The sequence below is a fragment of the Pongo pygmaeus genome, chromosome 14 (genome assembly GCF_028885625.2).
Source record: "Pongo pygmaeus isolate AG05252 chromosome 14, NHGRI_mPonPyg2-v2.0_pri, whole genome shotgun sequence".
NCBI lineage: Eukaryota > Metazoa > Chordata > Mammalia > Primates > Hominidae > Pongo > Pongo pygmaeus.
The window spans coordinates 108,985,304-109,006,785 of record NC_072387.2 but is presented as its reverse complement, the minus strand read 5'-3'; the positions used below and the strand labels follow the sequence as shown (position 1 = coordinate 109,006,785).

At 45.8% G+C, this 21,482-nt stretch overlaps 2 protein-coding genes across 7 annotated transcripts in view; one reads left to right on the top strand and one right to left on the bottom strand.

The window, feature by feature from the left end:
• Nucleotides 1-5,102: 5,102 nt before the first annotated feature.
• On the bottom strand, nucleotides 5,103-6,931 carry LOC129011364 (collagen alpha-1(I) chain-like). The gene has a single exon (XM_054446195.2). It carries the CDS (start codon nucleotides 6,929-6,931, stop codon nucleotides 6,194-6,196), a length of 738 nt encoding a protein of 245 aa, XP_054302170.1. The 3' UTR covers nucleotides 5,103-6,193.
• The window catches only part of DOCK9 (dedicator of cytokinesis 9), a 295,897-nt gene continuing 281,290 nt past the window's right edge, over nucleotides 6,876-21,482 (top strand). For 5 of the 6 annotated variants that reach the window (XM_054446016.2, XM_054446011.2, XM_054446023.2 and 2 more), the window contains exon 1: nucleotides 6,876-7,366. In XM_054446016.2, coding sequence (XP_054301991.1) covers nucleotides 7,238-7,366 — 129 coding nt within the window. In that variant the 5' untranslated portion in view covers nucleotides 6,876-7,237. The remainder of the gene's footprint in view (nucleotides 7,367-21,482) is intronic. The other variant, XM_063651070.1, reaches the window with a different exon arrangement.

The following is a 21,482-nucleotide window of genomic DNA, read 5'->3' as shown; positions in this document are numbered from 1 at the left end:
GGGTTTCACCATGTTAGCCAGGATGGTCTCGATCTCTTGACCTCATGATCCACCCGCCTCAGACTCCCAAAGTGCTGGGGTTACAGGCGTTAGCCACCGCGCCTGGCCAGCCTGCTGCAAAATTCTTGAAAACTGAGCTGGTACAGGCCAGTCGCATACCACTGATGTGATATGTATGGACCTATCTCTCTTTCTCTCTCTGTCATCTATCTAATCTATTAAAACTCATGAGTTTATACTGATATCCCCAAAGCCAATCCAACACCACAGGGTTTATTCTTTCCTTCTTCCTTCCATATTTTTAAATCCTTTGTCTGACAGTGAGAAACCCACTTCCCACTATCAAGAATATATTACTTTATTTTCTCAATCTTGAAATATACAGAAATTCATTTCAGAATGTCTAGTCCATACGTCTGCAAATCAATCAAACAAACAAACAAACAAAAACAGCCAGCTTACCAGAGTTCAATACTTTTTAGAGTTCTTTTGGTTAAAGACCTAATGGCATATAGTTCATATGCTTTGTTCAAAGTTACTGGGTTTGTTCTTTAAAAAATGTTTTGACTTCAGTGTGGTTACATTATGATTATATAGGTCTATCCCTGTGTTTGTATTCCATTTTAGAGTTTTCTTTCTTTTTTTTTTCTTGAGACGGAGTCTTGCTCTATCACCAGGCTGGAGGGCTCACTGCAAGCTCCGCCTTCTGGGTTCAAGAGATTCTCCTGCTTCAGCCTCTCAAGTAGCTGGGATTATAGGTGTGTGCCACCATGCCCAGCTAATTTTTGTATTTTTAGTAGAGACAGGGTTTCACCATGTTGGCCAGGATGGTCTTGATCTGACTTTGTGATCCGCCTGCCTCTGCTTCCCAAAATGTTGGGATTACAGGTGTGAGCCACCGCGCCCGGCCGAATTTTCTTTATTCTTGTTAATTTTATGTTCTGCCTTATTATTTTTTTGAATATGTAAAACATTACCATCAAAAAGTTAGAACTGTACAGAAAAGTGTATTCAGAGAAGTATCACTCAACCTGTGCTCCCCATTCCTCCTCTTCTGCTCTGTTCCCACCTAACGTCTGAAGGTGACAAACTTAGTAATCCCCAGATATCCTTCCTGTGTGGGTTGGGGGAGTTTGGTAGAAATAAGCAGATACTAGCATACTTTCCCTTATTTTTTACCCAAAGACAGCATAGTTCAGTTGCTTTTTTTTTTTTTTTTTGCTTTTTAAAACAACATATCCTGAAAATCATTTCACATATATTAATAGATATCTTTCTCATTCATTTTCTCAGTTGAATAATATCTCTTTGTGTGCATGCACCACATTCGCTTTATTTCCAATATCTGGGTATTTAGATATTTTCCAATATTTTGCCATTATAAATAATGCTTCAAGGAATAACCCGGTGCATAATATTTTCTTTTTGTTTAAGGTGTATTTTCACAGAAAATTCCTAGTAGTGGGATTGCTGGCACAAATGGCAAATGCATACATTGTGTTGTCAGATATTGCCATATTCCACTACATAGCAGTTGTGTCACCTTGCATCTCTACCAGCGATGTGTGACAGTGCCTGTTTCCCAATAGCCTTTCCACATACAGTGTGATACCTTATAATTTTTCCAATTTGGTGAGAAATTGTATATCAGCGTAGTTTTCATTTGCATTTCTTACATCATAAATGAGGTCAAACACCTTTTCATATGTTTACCAGCCATTTTATATCTTTTTTGTGAATTGTTTCGTCATGAATTTTGCCTATTTTCCTATTGTTTGGCCGCCTTCCTGCTTAAATTTTGAAAGTCAGCTGGAGAATCTTCAAGAGCCTGCAGTGAAGTCAAACTGTCTGCTACTCCAGGTGTGGTCTGTAGGTGAGCAGCATCTGATTTAGGAGCTTGACATCACCTGGAATTTGTTAGCCCTGTAGAATCTTGGTCACCACACCTGACCATCTCAATCAGAACTTGCATTTTAACAATACCTACAGGTGACTTATACACATAATAAAATGTGACATGCCCTCGTCTTGGCTACCTCTTAAAGACCTCATATTCCATTTCCTCTAAGAATGTCTCCTGAGTAAAACAGAAGTGAAAGAGGGGATTACATTCTTCCAGTAACACGAACCCTAAGTGGTATCTGGAAACATACGTGTTAGATGAATTGTAATACCTTTCCCAGATGCTCTGTCTTGAAGAGTTGTGTTTTCTACTTATGTTACCTAGTGGAATAAACAAGAGCCTACTTCTAAGCATGAGTTGATTAATTTCAAAAAACAAATTCATTAAAAAAAAAAAAAAAAAAAATGAGTTTTTAGGTTGGTGCAAAAGTAATTGCAGTTTTTGCCACGGAAATAAAAGACGCAATTACTTTTGCACCAACCTAATAAATGAAGTATAAAGGTAGTGAATGTTCATTAAAAAATTCAGTCAGGCTGGGCACGGTGGCTCACACCTATAATCCCAGAACTTTGGGAGGCCAAGGTAGGAGGATCACTTGAGCTCAGAAGTTTGATACCAGCCTGGGCAACATAGTGAGACCCTGTATCGACAAACAGTAAAAAAATTAGGTGGGCACAGTGGCATGCACCTATCCTCTGAGCTACTTGGGAGGGTGAGGTGGGAGGATCGCTTGAGCCCAGGAGTTCAAGGCTGCAGCGAGCTATGATGGCACCACTGCTCTCCTTCCTGGGCAACAGAGCAAGAATCTGTCTCAAAAAAAAAAAATAAATAAATAAATAAAATTCAATCAGTGCAAGGATAAAATGAAGAATGAAAGTCCCCTTTCACACCTCCCTGTGACAGTGCACAGAAGTGCTTCCTTTTTATGAGTCACTTGTTATTTTTGCTAAAAACAGACATGCTCTTTCAAGATATATCCGGAAAAGATTTTAAACTAATTATATGTTATTAAGACACATACAAATCCTAAAGCAAACTTAACAACGAAATGATGTAGTAAGAGGTTATCATTAAACATGAGTAATGCTTGAATTATAAATTTGGGTGTAGTACAGTCATTTATATGCAAATTTCAGAACTGGCTGCAATTATATTTCATCTCCACTACCTACTAGTATCATTTTCAACAGAAAGAGAAGCTTTCTTCCTATAGTTTGGAAAAACAAAGATGAGGTTACTCCATCAAGCTAATGTAGGTGGGTGTATCTTCTACCGTACCTGAGACACCATCCACCCAGCCCAGCCAGAAGTCAGCCTCATCCCAGGTAGCCAGGTAGCACCCTTTTTGGCTGATGCTCTGCCCCTCTGTAGGTATGACTGCTCTCCAGGAAATAGTGATGCCAAAAGAATTCACACAATTCCAGGCCCACTCTGGTGGAAATTTTAAAAACAGCCTTTGGCCAGCATGTTGGTTTCCCAGGACTGCTGTAACAGTTCCACAAACTGGGTGGCTTAAAACAACAGAATTTCTGCTGTCACTGTTCTAGAGGCTAGAAGTCTGAAGTCAAGGTGTCAGCAGGCCATGCTCCCTCTGATAACTTTAGGGGAGAATTCTTCCTTGCCTCTTCCAGCTTCTGGTGGTTCCCAGTGATCCTTGCTGTTCTGTGGCTTGCAGGTGTGCAGTATTCTCCTTCCTACCTTTGTTGTCACATAGTATTCTTCCTTTGTATATGTATTTGTGTCTCTTCTTATAAAGACACCATTCAGGCTGGGCGTGGTGGCTCACGCCTGTAATCCCAGCACTTTGGGAGGCTGAGGTGGGCGGATCACCTGAGGTCAGGAGTTTGACCTGACCTCAGCCTGGCCAACATGGCGAAACCTCATCTCTACTAAAAATACAAAAAATTAGCCAGGTGTGGTGACAGGTGCCTGTAATCCCAGCCTCCTGGGAGGCAGAGGCTGCAGTGAGCTGAGACTGCACCACAGCACTCCAGCCTGGGCAACAGAGTGAGGCTCTGTCAAAACAAACAAACAAACAAACAAATAAAAAAACACCATTCGTACTGAATTAGGGCCCACCTATTCCAGTAGGACCTCACCTTAAGTTGGTTACATGTGCAAAGACCTATTTCCAATAAGGCCACATTCACAGGTACTGGGTTTGGAACTTCAATATATCTTTTGGGGGAGTACAATTCAACCCCGAACAGTAGGGACCAAGTTTCTGCTGAAACTTTAACACTAGGAATGTCCCATTTGTTATCAACAACATGTCACCAGGAAGAAGAGGCTCCACTCTCGGTTGCTGGGTCCATCTTCCTGGGCTTAGTTCACGTTTCCATGCTGCCTTGTCTGTCAGAACCTGTGCTTGGTTAGACATTGCCAGTGACTACCATTGGCACATTGTGTGTTGTTCTCTGCTTCCTAAATGAAAATCTGCCAATTCTAGAATATACTGAATCAGCAAGCAAGTACAGAATTTAGGAGTGGTAGAGATATGGATAAAATTGTTAGGTTTGGAAATTCTTCACTTTCCAGATATACATATATTTAAATAAAATTTATGGTAGGTCATTGTCTTGGACTGAGCTCCTGAACTAGTCCCCAACAGACCAAACTAAAATGAAGCCACTGTGTTAAGTGCCACGTAACTAAACACAGACTTTAAAAAACAGGAAAATCCCCCAAAGGGCCAGTTTCCAAAAACCAGGAGATTCACAGCAACCAATCAAACTGGGCCCAGTCAGCCTGAGCCAGCTAAGGCAGCCCCCTGTGCTTTAAACCATAAAGGAGAGTAACCTGAAGTCACCCAATGTGCTTTCTGCACTATGCTTTTCCCTTGTTCCTGCTTAAGTTACCTTAACAAAACCCAGCTGTTCTTCCATTCCCACAGAGCTCCTGTTTATTTTGTAGTCAGAATGCTGCCTGGTTCATGCATTGCTAATAGAAGCCAATTAGATCTTTAAAACCATTTGTTGAAATTTTGTTCTTTAGACTACACACACACACTCTACTGTAATCTTAAAAAAAAGAAAAGAAAAAAGAATATAAAACCCTACAACCTTAGATGCTTTTGTTGTTGTTTTTAATTTAAAAAGACAAAATTGTTCGCCTTGTATAGAAGTAGATACAGCTTAGAGAGCCAAGGTAACGAGAGGAAAAGTTTGTGTTGTTTGGTACCTTTGAGGGAGTCAGAAGCCTAAAGGCAGGCTCTAATTCATGATTCTCAGAAGACAACTGTTGTCAACAGTTCAAATGAGAACTGAGCGGCCACACTCCTGCAGCTGAAAGGTGTCATTGCGAGCTGAGTTCCCCGGGGAGGCAGGGAAAGGCCGGCTTGCACCTGCTCTGTCACCCAGCTCCTCTCTTAGGACAGAAGAGGTCTGGAAAATGTCTAGGCCATTCCCTCATTTCACGGAGGAGGAAATGGGTTAGTGTGTAATTGTTTTTATTATCACACTTGTTTTATCTTCCAATCTGTCAGGCTCACTCAATGCTACATCCTGCAGTCCCCACCCACTGGGGAAACAATCCGATCCTGCAAGTAATTATTGAGTGCTGACGGCATGCCTCACCTCCAGACCTGCCCATTAAACCCGGAACGGAGGCGTTTTGCTCTCTGCGCTAAATCGGTATTTTCTCCTACCACTTTAAGATTACGCTTCAGGCCAGTGTTAGGCTTTCTGGTGGTGTGGGACGCAACAGGCGGCCTCCTCCACCGCAGTGATGGCGGCTACGAAACCTCTGGGTACTGGGGCGGGAGGCACGGCAGGGATTCTCCCAAAACTGGGTTTTCAAGGCCACCGCTCTCTGCGGAGGCCGACCCGGCAGGTAAGGAACTGTCCATCGAAAGGCAACGGGCGTGGCGTGAGCAGCCCGACCAATCAGCAGAGCCGCCCTTCAGTCAGGCTCCCCGCCCGGGGTACCCGCCCAGTCCCCAACCACTGAGCATGCGCCGCGGGCCTGGCGCAAATCCCCGCCTGGCGCGCCCTCTTCGCGGCTCTGTGACGGTTAGGCTGCGATGTGCTTCCTCAGAGAGACAGAAAGGGAGCCGGGGCGGGAGGGGACCCTTAGGGACGGGAAAGCGGTTAGGGTATTGGGGGGAAAGTCCCTCACAGGGTGGCTGTCGCTAGCGGCCGCCAGCTCTGCGTCACGGTGGGCTCGCAAGCCGGCGCATTCCTGTTTCCCGGGTACCCCGCCTGGCGGTCCGGCGCGGAGGGGCGGCAGACCGGCTAAATCGGCCCCCGTGAGGGCCGCCGTGTCACCTGAGCCCCTTCCAGGCAGTTGTCCTCAGGTTACAGGCGACATAACCGAGGCTCCGAAGTATTGCCCACGTCCAGGGTGACACAGCTGGCCGTCCCGGCGGGCCGGAGTCTGGGAGTCTCCCACGCCTGGCCCGGCCCAACCGTCATCGTCCCGCCGCGAGCTCCGTGCCTCCGGAGACCGAACGGTGGGGAGGCCGAGGCGCCACACGAGCGCGCGGCGCCCCGCGCCAGGTTCCGAGCAGGGACGCTCCGTCCAGGTCCGCCCGGCCGGCCGCGGGTTCCGATCGGTGCCGCATAAATAAAGGCTACTTTCCTGAGACATCCGTCCCCGCAGAGGCCCAGGGCGCAGAGGGGGGCGTGGTGCACCGAGCTCCGACCCTGCCGGTGACATCGAGGTCCCCTCGAGCGCAGCCGGGCTCCCTGGGCAGGAAACCCTGCTCTGAGACCGCGCATCGTCCAGCCTCAGCTGTGCGCCCTCTTGGTGGCGTGCGCAGTCCTCTCCTCCGGTCTTCGGACGTGCGGCCCGGAGCGGAGGCGGCCCCGACCCCCCACCTTCCCCAATGAGGGTCCCGCGCGGCACGCCGCCCCTGCCAGTCCGGCCGCCTAGCTCCAGCGCCGGCCCGCGCCGACCTGCCTGGCCCGCCGTCCCTCCGCGCCGGCCCCTCCTCCGCCCTCCGGACGCCCCGCCCCGCCCGCGCCGCGCCGGACACCCCGCCCCGAGGAGGCGGCCCGGCGAGTGGTCGCCGAGGGAGGCTGGTGGCATGGGGGAGCCGCCGCCGCCACACGCACGGTCGCCCCGAGCGAGCGCGGGCGCTGCTGCGATCGCGGGGGGCCGCGGACGCCGAGGGGGGCGCCTTGGGGCGTGACACGGCGCAGAGGGCGCGGCCCGGGCTGCGGCGGCCGGACTCGCGGCGAGCAGCGGGGGGAGCGGGCGGCGGCGGCGCCGGGAGCGGCGGGCGGGGCGGGCGGGGCGGGCGGAGCGGGCCGGGCGCCGAGGGCGCACCTGGCGGCCGCGCGGCCGGGCCGGGCCGCGGGAGCAGGCAGAGGCGGAGGCGGCGAGGGCAGGAGGATGTCGCAGCCGCCGCTGCTCCCCGCCTCGGCGGAGACTCGGAAGTTCACCCGGGCGCTGAGTAAGCCGGGCACGGCGGCCGAGCTGCGGCAGAGCGTGTCTGAGGTGGTGCGCGGCTCCGTGCTCCTGGTGAGTGCGGGACCACCGCGGGCCGGGGGAGGGTGGCGGGGGCGCAGGCAGCTGCGGGCCCGGGCCGGGCGCCTCTTAGTCGGCAGGGCTGAGGCAGAGCGGCCGACCCTGCTGGGTCCGCGGAATCAAGAGGTGGGGCCGGCGGGAGGGAGTTGGACAGGGGAGAAGAGAAGGTCTTGGAGGGGCTGCAACTCCCAGACCCCTCCCCGCCATCCAAGATCCTGTCCCCATCGCTGTCGCCTTCCTACTGGGAAATTTCCGCGGAGTGACGTCGCCCTCTCACTCTTTTCACCCCTGTCTCTCCCAATTTACCTGCTGTCAACTGGGAAATTACACTCTCCCCCCTCCCCCGCATCCCTCCCCCGGCCTCCCTCTCCTTCCCTGTTTTGGAGGGGCGGAGGGGAATTGAGGTGGGGGCTTCCTCATCCAGTCTGCGCTCAGAGTGGGAGATGCCCCTGCGAACCCTTTGAGTTGGCTGAACTCCAGGAGGGAAGGACTTCGGCATCCTCTCCTGCGCCCCCCACCTCCAAGCCGGTATCCTGAAGTTTGGCCACCTTTTGGGAAGGCTTGGGGGGCATGATGGGAACCCTCGCTAATTTAGTATTGGTGCAAATTCCTGTGACGTTTGGGGGTTCGAAGCAAGCAAAGCCATCAGCCCAAAATGAATCTGCCCGTGGCAGAACGTCTTTAGAGAATAGGCCTCTAGGTGTGAGAAAGATGAAGTTTTCAGTTAACTTTTTCACAGCCAGCGCTGGTCCTGCTGTATTTGGAAATGCACTACAGCCCGATTCACCTGGATGGTGTGGGAGTGGAGCGACGTTTGAGCAGGAGCGAGCTCTGCAGGGCAGCTGGAAACTTTTAGCAGCTCCTTGCGTTGCCGCCGGCATTTGTTTTCTTGAAACGGGCTTGTTTGTGGGTGGGTGTGACTTGTGTTTGTTGGAACAGTGCAAGAAGATGGGCCTTGGAAGTGGTTGTCTGGGCTTTGTGGGGGATTGTCGGGGCAGAGTGCCGGGCCCCTTAACACAGGGGCGGATGCATCATTTTGGTGGCAGATCGATGCCCTTCCTGGGCAGACACAGAATTGCGTGAATGACGTTTGTGGAGATGAAGCTTCGCTGATTTCTATATTCAGTTTGCTCAGTTTGAATTTTCTCTCGATTGCTAGCTCTGCCAACTCACTCCAGATTTCTTAAACTCCAGTTTGATCCATAGTAAACAAGGATTTAATTTTTCTATTTTAGGGAAGTCGATTAGGTAAGGAGTAGAGCAGGAGTTGGGAATAGACCAGAACCTGGCCATCTCTTCCATAATCAACTAACTTATGTGTGGCTTCCAGCATCTTCGTGACTTTTGCCAGTGTGTGTTAAGGATAAAGCCTGCAACTTCTTTGGCATCTTTTCTGTTCTCACACAGAACTTGGTTCCTTTATCTGGGGCCTGCCGTGGTCATCAGGGATTTGAGGCAGAAGAAGAGTAAATACAGTGTACCAGTGTGCCATGATTTCCAAAGTGCTGCAGGTACTGGTTTAATAAGCCGTGTAGATGGAGCCCAGGAGTGCTGGTGCAGACACAACACTGCTGATGTGCAGTAGTCCCCGAATATCTGCCCTTCCCGTCGGAGGATGGCCTACTGATGGTGACCTAGGAGTGTCCATTCCCACGTGTGACAGGCTGCCAACTGTGTTACCTCATGATACTTTAGTAGTACATCCGTTTTCCCTGGACACCCTTAAGCATGAAGAGCCAGATGCCCGGCTGTTGACTTAACTCTTAGTCTGATCTGTCTGTGGTCACTTGTCTGATGAAACCTGTGATGGAACAGATACAAAATGCAGGGAAGCAGGTGGGCCTGCTCTGGCATGTGAGGGCCCCTGGCTGAATGGGAAATAGGAAATGCATTGTGATGGTTCTGAATTGCAGAAGGAAGAATCTGGGAGGGCTTACAGATACTGAAAATTACCCACACACCTCATCCCCCCACCTCCTGCCTGGTACTCTGCCACTGCCTACTTCCTCTAGTGGCTCCAGTGTCTGCCAGGGAGCCACAGCAGGTGCACCTGCCACATAAGTTCTGGCCGGGCTTTGTTGTATGAAGGTCTGAGAGGTGAGGTAAGGTAACTGTGGACTTCTCAGGAGGCAGAGCAGCAACCATGCCAGGTTTAGAATCCCATGGTCTGTGCATCTGTCCTTAGATGGAAGTAATTACTCTGTTCTGTGTCTGATAACTTGGGTCAGCACTAATACAATGCCCACAACATAAATGCTCAATAAATATTCTTATCTAGCTAATAAAGCAGTTATGCAGATGGATTTAAAAAAATTAAACTACGTATGGGTTTAGTAGCTCTTCCCACACTTCAAGTATTGATGAGTGGATGGTCATGAGATCAGAAACAACAAAATTAAATAGTTCCGTGGATGATAAAGGCTGCCATTAAAAACAAGCTTTAAAATGTAAACATAACGTGGGCTTATCCATTTTTCATTGTTCAATAGCTTCATTTTTCATGGGTTCAGTTTCATGGACTTTTATGAATGATTTTATATTAATTTGTTTGAAAAGCTTGAAAATAAACATACAAAAAGTAGAGAGAATAGTGTAATGAACCTTCATATTTCATCATCCAGATTGAATAATTATCAAGATTTTGCCAAACTTGCTTCATATGTCTCTTCTTCCTATTCTTTTTCATGTGTGATTGTGAGTCCCAGGCCTTATATCATTTCACCTCTATATAACTAGTATATATTACTTAAAAATAGGGTCTATTCTTACATAACTGTGTCATAATAAAATTAACAACTTGTTGGTATGCTCTTCACATTTCCCAGATTATATTAAAAAATCTTTGATTGTTAGTTTGTTCTAATAAGGACCTAAAAAAGCTTTGTAGGCCTTATCAAACATGGTTAGCTCTTTCATGAGCCTTAGAATTCTTTTTTTTTTTTTCTGAGGTGGAGTCTTGCTCTGTCATCCAGGCTGGAGTGCAGTGGCATGATCTCGGCTCACTGCAACCTCCGCCTCCCAGATTCAAGTGATTCTCTGGCCTCAGCCTCCCGAGTAGCTGGGATTACAGGTGTGTTCTACCATACCCAGCTGATTTTTGTGTTTTTAGTAGAGATGGGGTTTCATCATGTTGGCTAGGCTGGTCTCAAACTCCTGACCTTAGGTGATCTGCCTGCCTCGGCCTCCCGAAGTGTAGGGATTACAGGTGTGAGCTACTGCGCCCAGCCAGAATTCTTTTAATGGAGAGAACCCTCCATGGGGTCAGGACTTCTGGGTTTTAATCTTAGAGGTTTAGTAGTTTAGAGCATGGGTTGTAAACCTGGTTTTATGCCTCACCAGCTGTACAGTCTTAGGTATATAACTTAACCTTGTTGGGGCTCAGTTTCTTCATCTGTAGATTGGAGATAATAATTATGCTTTCCTTGTATTGTTGTTGGAAGGATTAATTGAGCTATGTGGGTGAAGCTCTTAGGCGGTGGCTGGCATATATTCTACCAGCTAGTTAAGTCCCCTTGGACTGTTGCTTAATGTCTCTGAACTTCAAGGTTCCTGCTCTGTTAAATAAGAGGGATACTAGGTTTTTCTAGAGTCCGTTATTTCACCAATGGGCTTCTATTTGAAGCTGTTTTTATTTATTTATTTATTTATTTATTTATTTATTATTGTTATTTTTTTGAGATGGAGTCTTGCTCTTTTCACCCAGGCTGGAGTGCAGTGGCATGATCTTGGCTCACTGCAACTTCTGCCTCCCGGGTTCAAGCAGTTCTCGTGCCTCAGCCTCTTGAGTAGCTGAGATTATAGGCGCCCGCCACCAAACCTGGCTAATTTTTTATATTTTTAGTAGAGACGGGGTTTTGCCAATTTGGCCAGGCTGGTTTTGAACTCCTTACCTCAGGTGATCCGCCCACCTCGGCCTCCCAAAGTGCTGGGATTACAGGGGTGAGCCACTGCGCCTGCCTTATTTACTATTCTTTTAGAGACAATCTGTCACCCAGGCTGGAGTGTAGTGGCACAATCATGGCTTGCTGCAGCCTTTGAACTCCCGGGTACAAGCAATCCTCTTACCTCAGCCTCCACAGTAGCTGGGATTACAGGCATGCACCACCACACCTAGCTAATTTTTGTATTTTTTGTAGAGATGGGATTTTGCCCTGTTGCCCAGGCTGGTCTCAAACTGGGCTCAAGCAATCCCAAACTCCTGGGATTACAGGTGCGAGCCAGCATACCCAGCCCTAAACTGCTTTTATAAAAGCAGTGGAGGTACTACTAGGAACATTTTTAACTGTAGGAAAAGTAACGTATGATTTTTGGTAATGAAGGAAGAATCCTCACAATTTCAGAATTAGCTTTCCATAATTTAGAATAGTCAGGAAGGTAGCATGTTCAAAACGTATGCAAGCTCAGAAGAAAAGCTAGAAAGAATTCACTGAGCAGGATTGAGTTATGATTACTTTTGGAGCTCCTGAAAGGATTTTACCTCAGGTCTTTCAGATGTATTAAAGATGGCATCATAATGGCCTAGATCTAAGAGGAAGTATTAATACCACTCAAGGCCTACAAGTGTCCTTTCTCTGAAAGATTTGTGTGAATATCAGGTCACATCCCTTTGCATGGGTGTGCTGACTGTCCTGCACTTGGGTATTAATATACAAGTCTTCTGGCTGCCCGGCTTCCTTACTGATCTTATCTTACTATGTTCAGCTTCAAACTCTTCTTCGATGTCAAGCCCTTGCCAGCGATGCCACTGCTCACCCCTTTGAGTTCCAACAATACAAATGAAACCAAGTGAGGTCGTTTCTAAATTTCGCTTGGTGTTACTGGAGGAGGGCGGACAGAAGGTATGGGATGGTAGTGTCCCTGAGTCTGCCTGAGGCTTCCCTCACTGCCCCGTTTATTCAGCCCAGGATTCCAGTGCTGTCGCAGGTAACGTGAGACCCCGGTAATGGTGTTCTTTGAAATTCTCAAGTAAGGTAAAATCTCGTTTTTGGCTATAATTTAAAATCAGATGTCAGTAAGCTGATAACTGAACTGGCCAGACCTTCTCTGCACTGTTTTTCTCCACCGTCCAGTGGAGAAAACAGAAATGTCCCAAAATACAGGAAGCAGGGTGGAGGCCCATCTTGGACTAGATCATCAACAGCAGGTTCCATTCCTTTGGCTTCTAGTCCTTTCGATTATTAGTACACTGTCAGGAGGACATTAGTGAGGCCTTGAGTTTGAACAGGGAGGGAAGGAACTGTGAAATCACTGTCCACATTTACTGAGGGCTGACTCTGGGGCAGGGCTCTCTGCTGGGTGCTAAGAACATGATACCACGTCAGAGTAGGCCCTTGCCGGTGCAGGGTTTATGATCTAAATAGGTGGATGGGTCAGTCACCTATGCTAAAGTGACTAACAGTACTAAGGCGTACCATGGAAAGAGTCAAACATGCGGTTCAGTGACCAGAGGAAGATGAAAGCACAGAACCAGTGTATTTGGGAAAGAATTTATTAAGAATTAAACTGGACCTGGAAGATGCAGAGATAAGGGAGACTTTTATCCTTTTTTTTCTAGGAAAGAATAAGAAATTGAGCAAATGCTTAGTATGCTCAGGTAGGACCAAGAAGAAGCAGAGCAGCTTGGGCAAAGGAGCAAGTTTTTGGAGGAAGGGAGAGAGGTTTTGAGAAATACAGTTGCCAACTTTGGGAACAATTTCATTGATTGGCTGAGAACACATCCTGAAATAGATTTTTTTTCCTTTGTCTTTTTGAAACTATTTCAGGAAAGAAGTTCAAACCAGCCATGAACATATACTTCCTAGAGAGACCTTCCCTAAGTGTAATCCTGAGAGTAAATGATGTGACTGTTTTCTGTCAGGCAGGCCCAAGAATGGGGTGGGAGGTGTGACATGGAAGGGAAAATCCAGTAACAGGCCTGTGTGTGTGTAGGCACTTAGGTATCATGAGAGCAGTAGTCGGATATGGTGAGTTACCATTCAGTAAATGGTGTTACAAATAATAATGTTGGAGCTCTACCTTATAGCACATACTGAAATAAATTATAGTGAAATATAAGAGTTATTTGTAAAATAAAAGAAACCACATAAAACATGGGGAAATAATCATGTAAGACTGGAGAGGGATATTTATGTATTTATTTATTTATTTGAGATGGAGTCTCACTCTGTCACCCAGGCTGGAGTGCAGTGGTGCGATCTTGGCTCACTGCAATCTCTGCCTCCCAGGCTCAAGTGATTCTCCTGCTTCAGCCTCCCAGGTAGCTGGAATTACAGGCGTGTGCCACCACACCCGGCTAATTTTTGTATTTTTAATAGAGACGGGGTTTCACCATGTTGGCCAGGCTGGTCTTGAACTCCTGACCTCAAATGATTCACCCACTTCGGCCTCCCAAAGTGCAGGGATTACAGGCATGAGCCACCACGCCCAGCCTGGAGAGGGATTTTTGAAGTATGAAAGTTCAGGAAGAAACCAGTTGGACCTGGGCTTTGGAGGTGAGCCTTGGCTTTGCCACTGATTGGCTGAGGACTTCGAGCAACGTACATTGCCCGAGCCTTAGTTTGCTCATCTGAGAATTGGGATTGGTAGGTATTATCTTAGAGAGTTTTTTAAAAGTAAAGATTAAGTAAGATAATGCATGTAAAGTAGTTAATAGTGAGTACTTAGCAAATGCAAGCTCTTATTATGTTACTAAAGGAAAAGATTGATTATCTTGACTAAATATTTCTGGAGCCAGCATTTATTGACCACCTATGATGCCCTGGAATGCATCTGAGGGCTTCACACACAGGTTAAGTCACCTCGAGGTCACAGTGTAGGTACGGGGGCTGGGTCTTGAAGCTTGGCACTGTAACTTCACACCCTGAGCTCCTAGCCACTCTGCCTGTTGCCTCCCCATGTTAACACTAAACGTCTGTCTCTGTGAGTACCATACAAAAGTCAAACAGTAAGCTTAGAAACAATATTTGCCCCATAGCTATTTGTCTATAGAGATCTCTCGATCATAGTGTTAAGTTAAACTTTTTGCTTGGAGAGCTACCCCATTCTACAACTCCATGGCCGCATTCACATGGACATAAGCTGTACTGTACAGTATGGAATGTAGGTTTGATAAGAATGAGGTTTTAAAAGTGTACCTGTCATAAAATTGTTTTTCTTTAGCATAAATCTCTCATGTGTATTCGTTGACTGGCTATCGGCCTGACCTATCTGTGTTTAGTCTTTAACATAAACTGGAATGCAGAGTGTTAACAGTGGTTCTCTGGATGTGGGATGATGGGAAGTTCACTTTTTTTTTCTTCCGATTTTCTGTCCTTCCCAGATTTCTACGGTTGACATGTATTACTTTTATTACTTTGGCCAATATTGACAGGAAAAATGATTTTGAGTATGTGCTGTGATAATTGGAGCCCTCAGAGCGAAGCCACTTACTCCTAAGAGATAGTTCTTTTTCTTCCTGTTGTATATTTGAGCTTCTGCAATTTTAAAAAGTTGCTCAGAACTTAGCAAGTGGTGGAGAGAGGAGGGCTGGGAGTTTCTGAGATGCCAGAGGCTATCTGTCACAGGCTCTGCCCTTGGCTATTCCCTGGCCTGGGGCTTCTTGGCTCTACTGACCCAGCTCTTGTCTTTACTTCTACACTGGCTGTTTGGTCTGCCTCTGCTTCCTCACCATCCACAGCTCCCTATCCCTGTGACCTGCTCATGTCCTTAGTGTGGGGTGGCCTCTCAGTGCTCACCCCATATGACTAAGCACCCTCTTCCCTTCTGTGGAACAGGATTTTCCAGCGTCTCCTCCTTCTTCTCTGATGTCTGTTCCTTTATCTTCTTCACTCTTTTTGTGCAGTCACCACAAAGGGGCATTCCTAAAGGGTCTCTTCTCCACCACTGGTTTATAGAATTTAATTTTTTCCCTTCACTCCGAAGGGGGGCACCACCTCATTGCAATTTCCACAGTTTTATCTCAGTTCTGATTCTCCCCGCTTCTATCGCACATTGTGCCCTGCCCTAGACCTGCTTTTCTGTTTTCCTGCCTGACTCTTCTACTTGGCTGTCCTACCAGCTCCTTAAGTTCAGCATCTATGAAGCATAAATTGCCACTTTTCATCCCAAGTTAGGTTGTCCTTTTTACATTCTTGTTTTAGTGGGGAGTGTCATTTCATCACCAGCTTTGAAATCTGTAACTCCTCCTATGTCTCTTCTGTTTATCTCCTTTGCCTTCCTCATTCAAGAACCACTACATTCATTACTTTCTGTCATGAGTCAGTCATTATGGGCCAAGGACTCCCAGATCTCAGTGGCTTAGAACAGAAAGGTTTATTTCTTCCACTCGCTACCTCTCCATTGAGTGTGGGCTGGGAGCCTAGTTCCATATTGTCCTGGGACCTCAGTTGATGGGACACCCCTATCTTGAATGTGGCAGGTCTGCATGGCAAAAGCAAATCACATGGCAGCGCCAAACTCCAGGAGCAGGGAAGTACAATCCTTTCTATGTGTCTGCAAGGAGGACTCACATCTTTGGTGAGCAGCACTGATGCCTGCTGCAACCTGGCATCCCCTTTCCTGTCTCCTTTCTTTCCTGGTCTGTGCAGTAGTAGGTTGTATTAGTCCATTTTTGCACTGCGATAAAGACATACCTGAGAATGGGTAATTTATAAAGAAAAGAGGTTTAATTGGCTTATGGTTCTGCAGGCTGTACAGGTTTCTGCTTCTGGAGAGGCCTCAGGAAACTTACAATCAGGGCAGAAGGTGAAGGGGAAACAGGCACATCTCCACATGGCTGGCAAGGAAGAGGCAGAGCAAAGGAAGAGGTGCTACACACTTTTAAACAACCAGATCTCATGAGAACTCTATCATGAGAACAGTAAGGGGGAAGTCTGCCCCCATGATTCAGTCGCCTTTCACCAGGCCCCTCCTCCAACACTGGGGATTTGGGTGGGGACACAGAGCCAAACCATATCATAGGGGATAGGATCCTTCTTATCTGGTTTCTTTGCTACCGTAATTACTCCCTCCTTACAGGGTCAATTCTAAACCCTGAAGACATTAGTATTTCCCGTTGCCCTTGGGATACAAACTATTTCCCTTGGACCATAAGGCTCTCTCCTTATCAGACACCACCCTCCCATGTATGCCAGCCTCTCTCATACTCCAGGAGCTAAGAAGCTCTCACTTCTGCCTGGAATAATCATGACCCCTGGCCACCCGTCTCAGTTGCCAGGCCACTCTCTCTGGCCTTTGAAACTGTGCTGGTATGTCCTGGCCTATCCACCCAAACTAAAACATGCACTGCCTGTTCCTTTCCTTTGACCACTTATCACAATGTATTTATTTATTTATTTTTGTACATTTGCTTAATGTCTTTTTCCCTCCCTGGCCTGTTGGTTCACCGTGGTTTTTGCAGGGCCTGGTGCATAGCAGGGGCTCAGTCATATTTTTTGGATGAATGAACAAACCCTGAAGACGCTACATCTGACTCTATATCTTAATTTTATCCTTTTCATATTTCCTGTTACCTCTAATTTCTCTTCCCTGCACCCATTTCTATTTATTTCATCCCAGTTTACCTCCTGCTGCCAGATTAATTTTCCTAATGCACAGGCTCTATCATATCATGAGTTTCTCATTGCTACATATGACTAATTTGCCAATATTCTTGCACATCAGAATGTATATCACTTTGAGGCTGGTTCTGTGTTTGTTTTAGTTTAGGAAAAGCTGTTCAGATTGTCAGTAAATCCGTATGGGGATCTTTGCATAGGATTTTAAAGCAGCCACACATCTTGGTACAAAATGTATAAGATTAATTTCCTATGTTAGGACCATTTGTTTTCACCAATTCCAGAGAGCTCCAATGTGTAAAAGAAGACACTGATCTAACTCTTGTGTTAAATATTTAGTAACTCATTTATCTGAAAGAAAGCAAAACAAAACAAAAATACAAGGAATAAAAATCACTGGGAGTGCTGTTCATTCACTGAATAATGAGTTTTGCAAGGAGCATGTGGATGGTGACATTATATCGTTTACACCTTTATTTTCTGTTTCTTTTTTGACTCCTTTTCAGTGAATTTATCTTATTTTATACTTTTACTTTCTGTTTCTTTCTTGACTCTTTATTGGTGAATTGGTAGCAAGGAGACTTACTATCTGATCTGAACTTTGAATCTTCCTGCCTCTCTTTCTTTGAGGTTGACAGGGATAAATATAATTAAGATAGCGCTTGGGTGTGATGACACTGGAAGACAGGCTGGGTCAGGGCCTGTGGTAGAGACTTCCCCCCTCTATTGAATGTTAATCTGAAAGTGAATCTGAAAGCAGATGGTCATGAACTACCCAGGGTCTCCAGTAAGCCCATGAAGTTTGTTTTAAAACTCTTAAAATAGATTGAGATTCAAATTGAGATTCATGTCTATTTTTTAAACATTTTGTCTTAACAAAGTAGATGTTCAGTCATACAGTTAGGCAAATGTTCTAAGGAAAGATGTTTACCATGCTAAGTTAAAAAAAAAAGTTATAAATAGCGCCATTGGCTGGGTGCAGTGGCTAACACCTGTAATCCCAGCACTTCGGGAGGCTGAGGTGGGGCAGTGCTTGAGCCCAGGAGTTTCAGACCAGCCTGGGCAACAAAGTGAGAACCCATCTCTAAAAAAAGAAAAAAAAAAAAAAAAAAAGGAAAGAAAAAATTAGCTGGGTGTGGTGGCACACGCCTGTAGTCCCTAGCTACTCAGGAGGCTGAGATGGCAGGATTGCTTAAGTCCAGGAAGTCATGGCTGCAGTGAGCTCTGATTGAGCCACTGCACTCTAGCCTGGGTGAAAGTGAGACTGTCTCAAAAAAAAAAAAAAAAAAGTACTACAGCTGACCTTTGAACAACATGGGTTTGAACTGCACAGGTCCACTTATATATGCAGATTAAAAAATAAGTGTATCGTAAACATTTTTGGAGATGTGCAACAATTTGAAAAAACAGATGAACTGCATAGCCATTGACGAAATTAAGAAAAAGGTATGTCATTAATATATAAAATAATGTGTAGATACTAGTCTATTTTATCATTTACTACTGTAAATGATATACAAATCTATTATAAAAAGTTAAAATTTATCAGAACTTACCCACACAAACACAGACCATACATGGTGCCATTTACAGTCCAGAGAAACAAATATAAAGATGCAATATTAAATCATAACTACATAAAATTAACTATAGTACGTATTGTACTACTATAATGATTTCATAGCCACCTCCTGTAGCTATCGTGGTGAGTGTTGTGTTGTGAATATCCACTTAAAACACCGTGTGACACCAATCATCCCTATGTGAGCAGTTCCTCTTTCCAGTGCTGACCCAAAAAGAAGAAGAGGAGGCAAAATTTAACTTAAGTAGAGAGTTTATTTGGGCCAAGCTTGCTGCAACTCAGGAGCAAATGTTCAAATTGCCCTGAATATAACAGCAGTTACAAGTGGATTTTTAAAGGAAAAGAAGAGGCAGTTTCTGAGTTGTTTACCAAGAATTCACATGAAAACAACATGAGCTATTGATTGGCTATCTGTTGTTCTTTGTATCACACATTCTGGGAACATGAAGATAATGAGGGAGGCAGCTAGTCAGGAACCATATGACTTTAAACAGTTGCCCCTGGGCACGGAGTGGGGCGACCCGAAGTCTCATACTCATGTTTCTTCTCTGGGCCTGCATAGTTCACATAGCTCAGACTGCTCCGAACTGTTTTTCTTTTCTTTCTAGTAAATTTCTTATTGCAGTAAAAAGTGATCTCTTGCTTTCTTGTATATGATGTTCAGTGCAATACCATAGACATTGAATAACACCATTGGACCCTTACAAAGTGCAAGCCCTTACAAAGATCCTGGAAGTGCTCCTAGGAAACAGACGTCACGACGTTACAAGAAATAGTTGAATTACTTGATATGTTTTGTAGACTGTGGTCTGCAGCTGCCGTTGCCTGCCATTTTAAGATAAATGAATCCAGTTTAAGGACCATTATGAAAAAAGAAAAGGAAATTTGTGAGCTGTTGCTGTAGCTGTGTCAGCAGGCATAAAAACCTTGCACTTCTTGCAAAATACCTTTTTATCTTGTAATGAAAATGCAGCTTTTATGTGGGCACAGGATTGCTGTAGAAAGGAATACCTATAGACTGATGACTTGAGAAAAAGTGAAGTCATTATATGACAACTTAAAGCAAAAGGAATGTGAAGGATCTGAAGCTGGAGAATCTAATGCCAGCAAAGGATGGTTTGATAATTCTAGAAAGAGTTTTGGCTTTAAAAATATCAAGATAACAGGAGAAGCAGTTCTGTCAACCAAGAGGCAGCATACAAGCTCCCAGATGCCATTAAGAAAATCATTGAGGAGAAAGGATATCTGCCTGAACAGGGTTTTAATACAGATTAAAGTCCCTATTCTGGAAAAAATGCTACAAAGGACATTTTTTAGTAAGGAAGAAAAGTGAGTACCAGGATTGAAGGCAGGAAGGGTTAGGCCAACTCTACAGTTTTGTGCAAATGCAATCAGGTTTATGATCAGGACTGCCCTTTTCTATAAAGCTGCCAACCCCCAAGCCTTGAAGGGAGAAGATCAATACCAGCTGCCAGTCTGTTCATTGTATAAGAAGACCTGGTCAAGGAGAACCCTTTTTCTGGATTGGTTTTGTTACCAGCCACGGGTTCTTGGGCCCTCAATGCAGTAGAAATCGACCTGAGGCCAAAAGAAAAGCCTTCATTGGAGCTTATGCCTGAGCATAAGGGAGGCAGCACGAGAGAGTGAGAGAGAGAGAGAGAATTCCTTAGCTGACTCGCTGAGCCTGTAGGGATTTTTTATTAGGCAAAGCATGGGAATTGACATCAGGGGTAGGATATGCAGGGTGGGCTGGGCAAAGCACGTGGTAGGGTATGCGGGTCAGAATATCTGGTTGCGATGGTTATCTTGAGTGATGGGCCACATGGTGGTCTGGCCGGTGGCAACAAAGCTATAAATCAGTTGGTCAGCATTCCTTCCTGAGGTCAGACACTCTGCAACCTTGGTTCCATATTTTGGATCTCCTATGGCCAATTACTGGAATTCTTTTTTCTTTTTTTGAGACAGGGTCTGTCACCCAGGCTGGAGTGCAGCGGTGTGATTTTGGCTCACTGAAGCCTTGACCTCCCGGGCTCAAGCAATCCTCCCGTCTTCAGCCTTGCAAGTAGCTGGGACTATAAGTGTGTGCCATGATGGCTCAATTTTGTATTTTTTGTAGAGATGGAGTTTTGCCATGTTGCCCAGGCTAGTCTCAAACTCGAGTTCAAGTGATCTTCCTGCCTTGGCGTCCCAAATGCTGGGATTACATGTGTGTGCCACCATGCCTGGCCCCTGGAATTCTTTAAGTAAAAGGCATGGTTAAACATTCTGAGAGCACAGAAGAACAATTTAGAATGGCTGTTTTCTTTGTCTGACTAAAGCCTCAGGGTTAGTGGGTATAGATAGCATCAGCGAGGTAGTGGTATGGGTTTTGTGATCACTGGGGATGCATGAAAGAATGCTCTGGTGGGGGTGAGCTGATGCCAAACCCCATCTTTAGTTTCATCAGTGCTTTGTCCCTGAAGTCAGGAAGTACCTTGCTAACAAGAGAGTGCCTTTTAAAGTTCTTTTGATATTATACAATGCCCCTGGCCACCCAGAACACATGAGTTCAACACCAAAGACAATGAAGTGGTCTACTTGTTCCGAAACACAATGTCCTACTTCACCCTCTAAATCAGGGGCCATAAGGACCTTTAAGGCTCAATGCACACTGTACTTTATGGAAAGGACCATAGCGCTGTGGAAGACAACCCAAATAGAACATCATGAAAGTCTGGAAGGAGTGTATCATTGAAGGATACTGTCATTGTTATACAAAAAGCAGTGAAAGCCATCAAGTCTGAAACACATTTCTGCTGGAGAAAACTGTGTCCAGATGTTGTGCATGACTTCACAGGATTTATGACAGAGCCAATCAAGGAAACCATGAAAGAGATTGTGGATATAGCAAAAAAGGTGGGGCTGGGGTGAAGGGTTTCAAGATAAAGACCTTGGAGAAATTCAAGCGCTAATAGACACCACACCAGAGCAATTA

What these genes read in the sequence shown, in the direction of transcription:
- LOC129011364 (XM_054446195.2), bottom strand. Translation starts at nt 6,931, where the DNA reads ATGCCACCAGCCTCCCTCGGCGACCACTCGCCGGGCCGCCTCCTCGGG.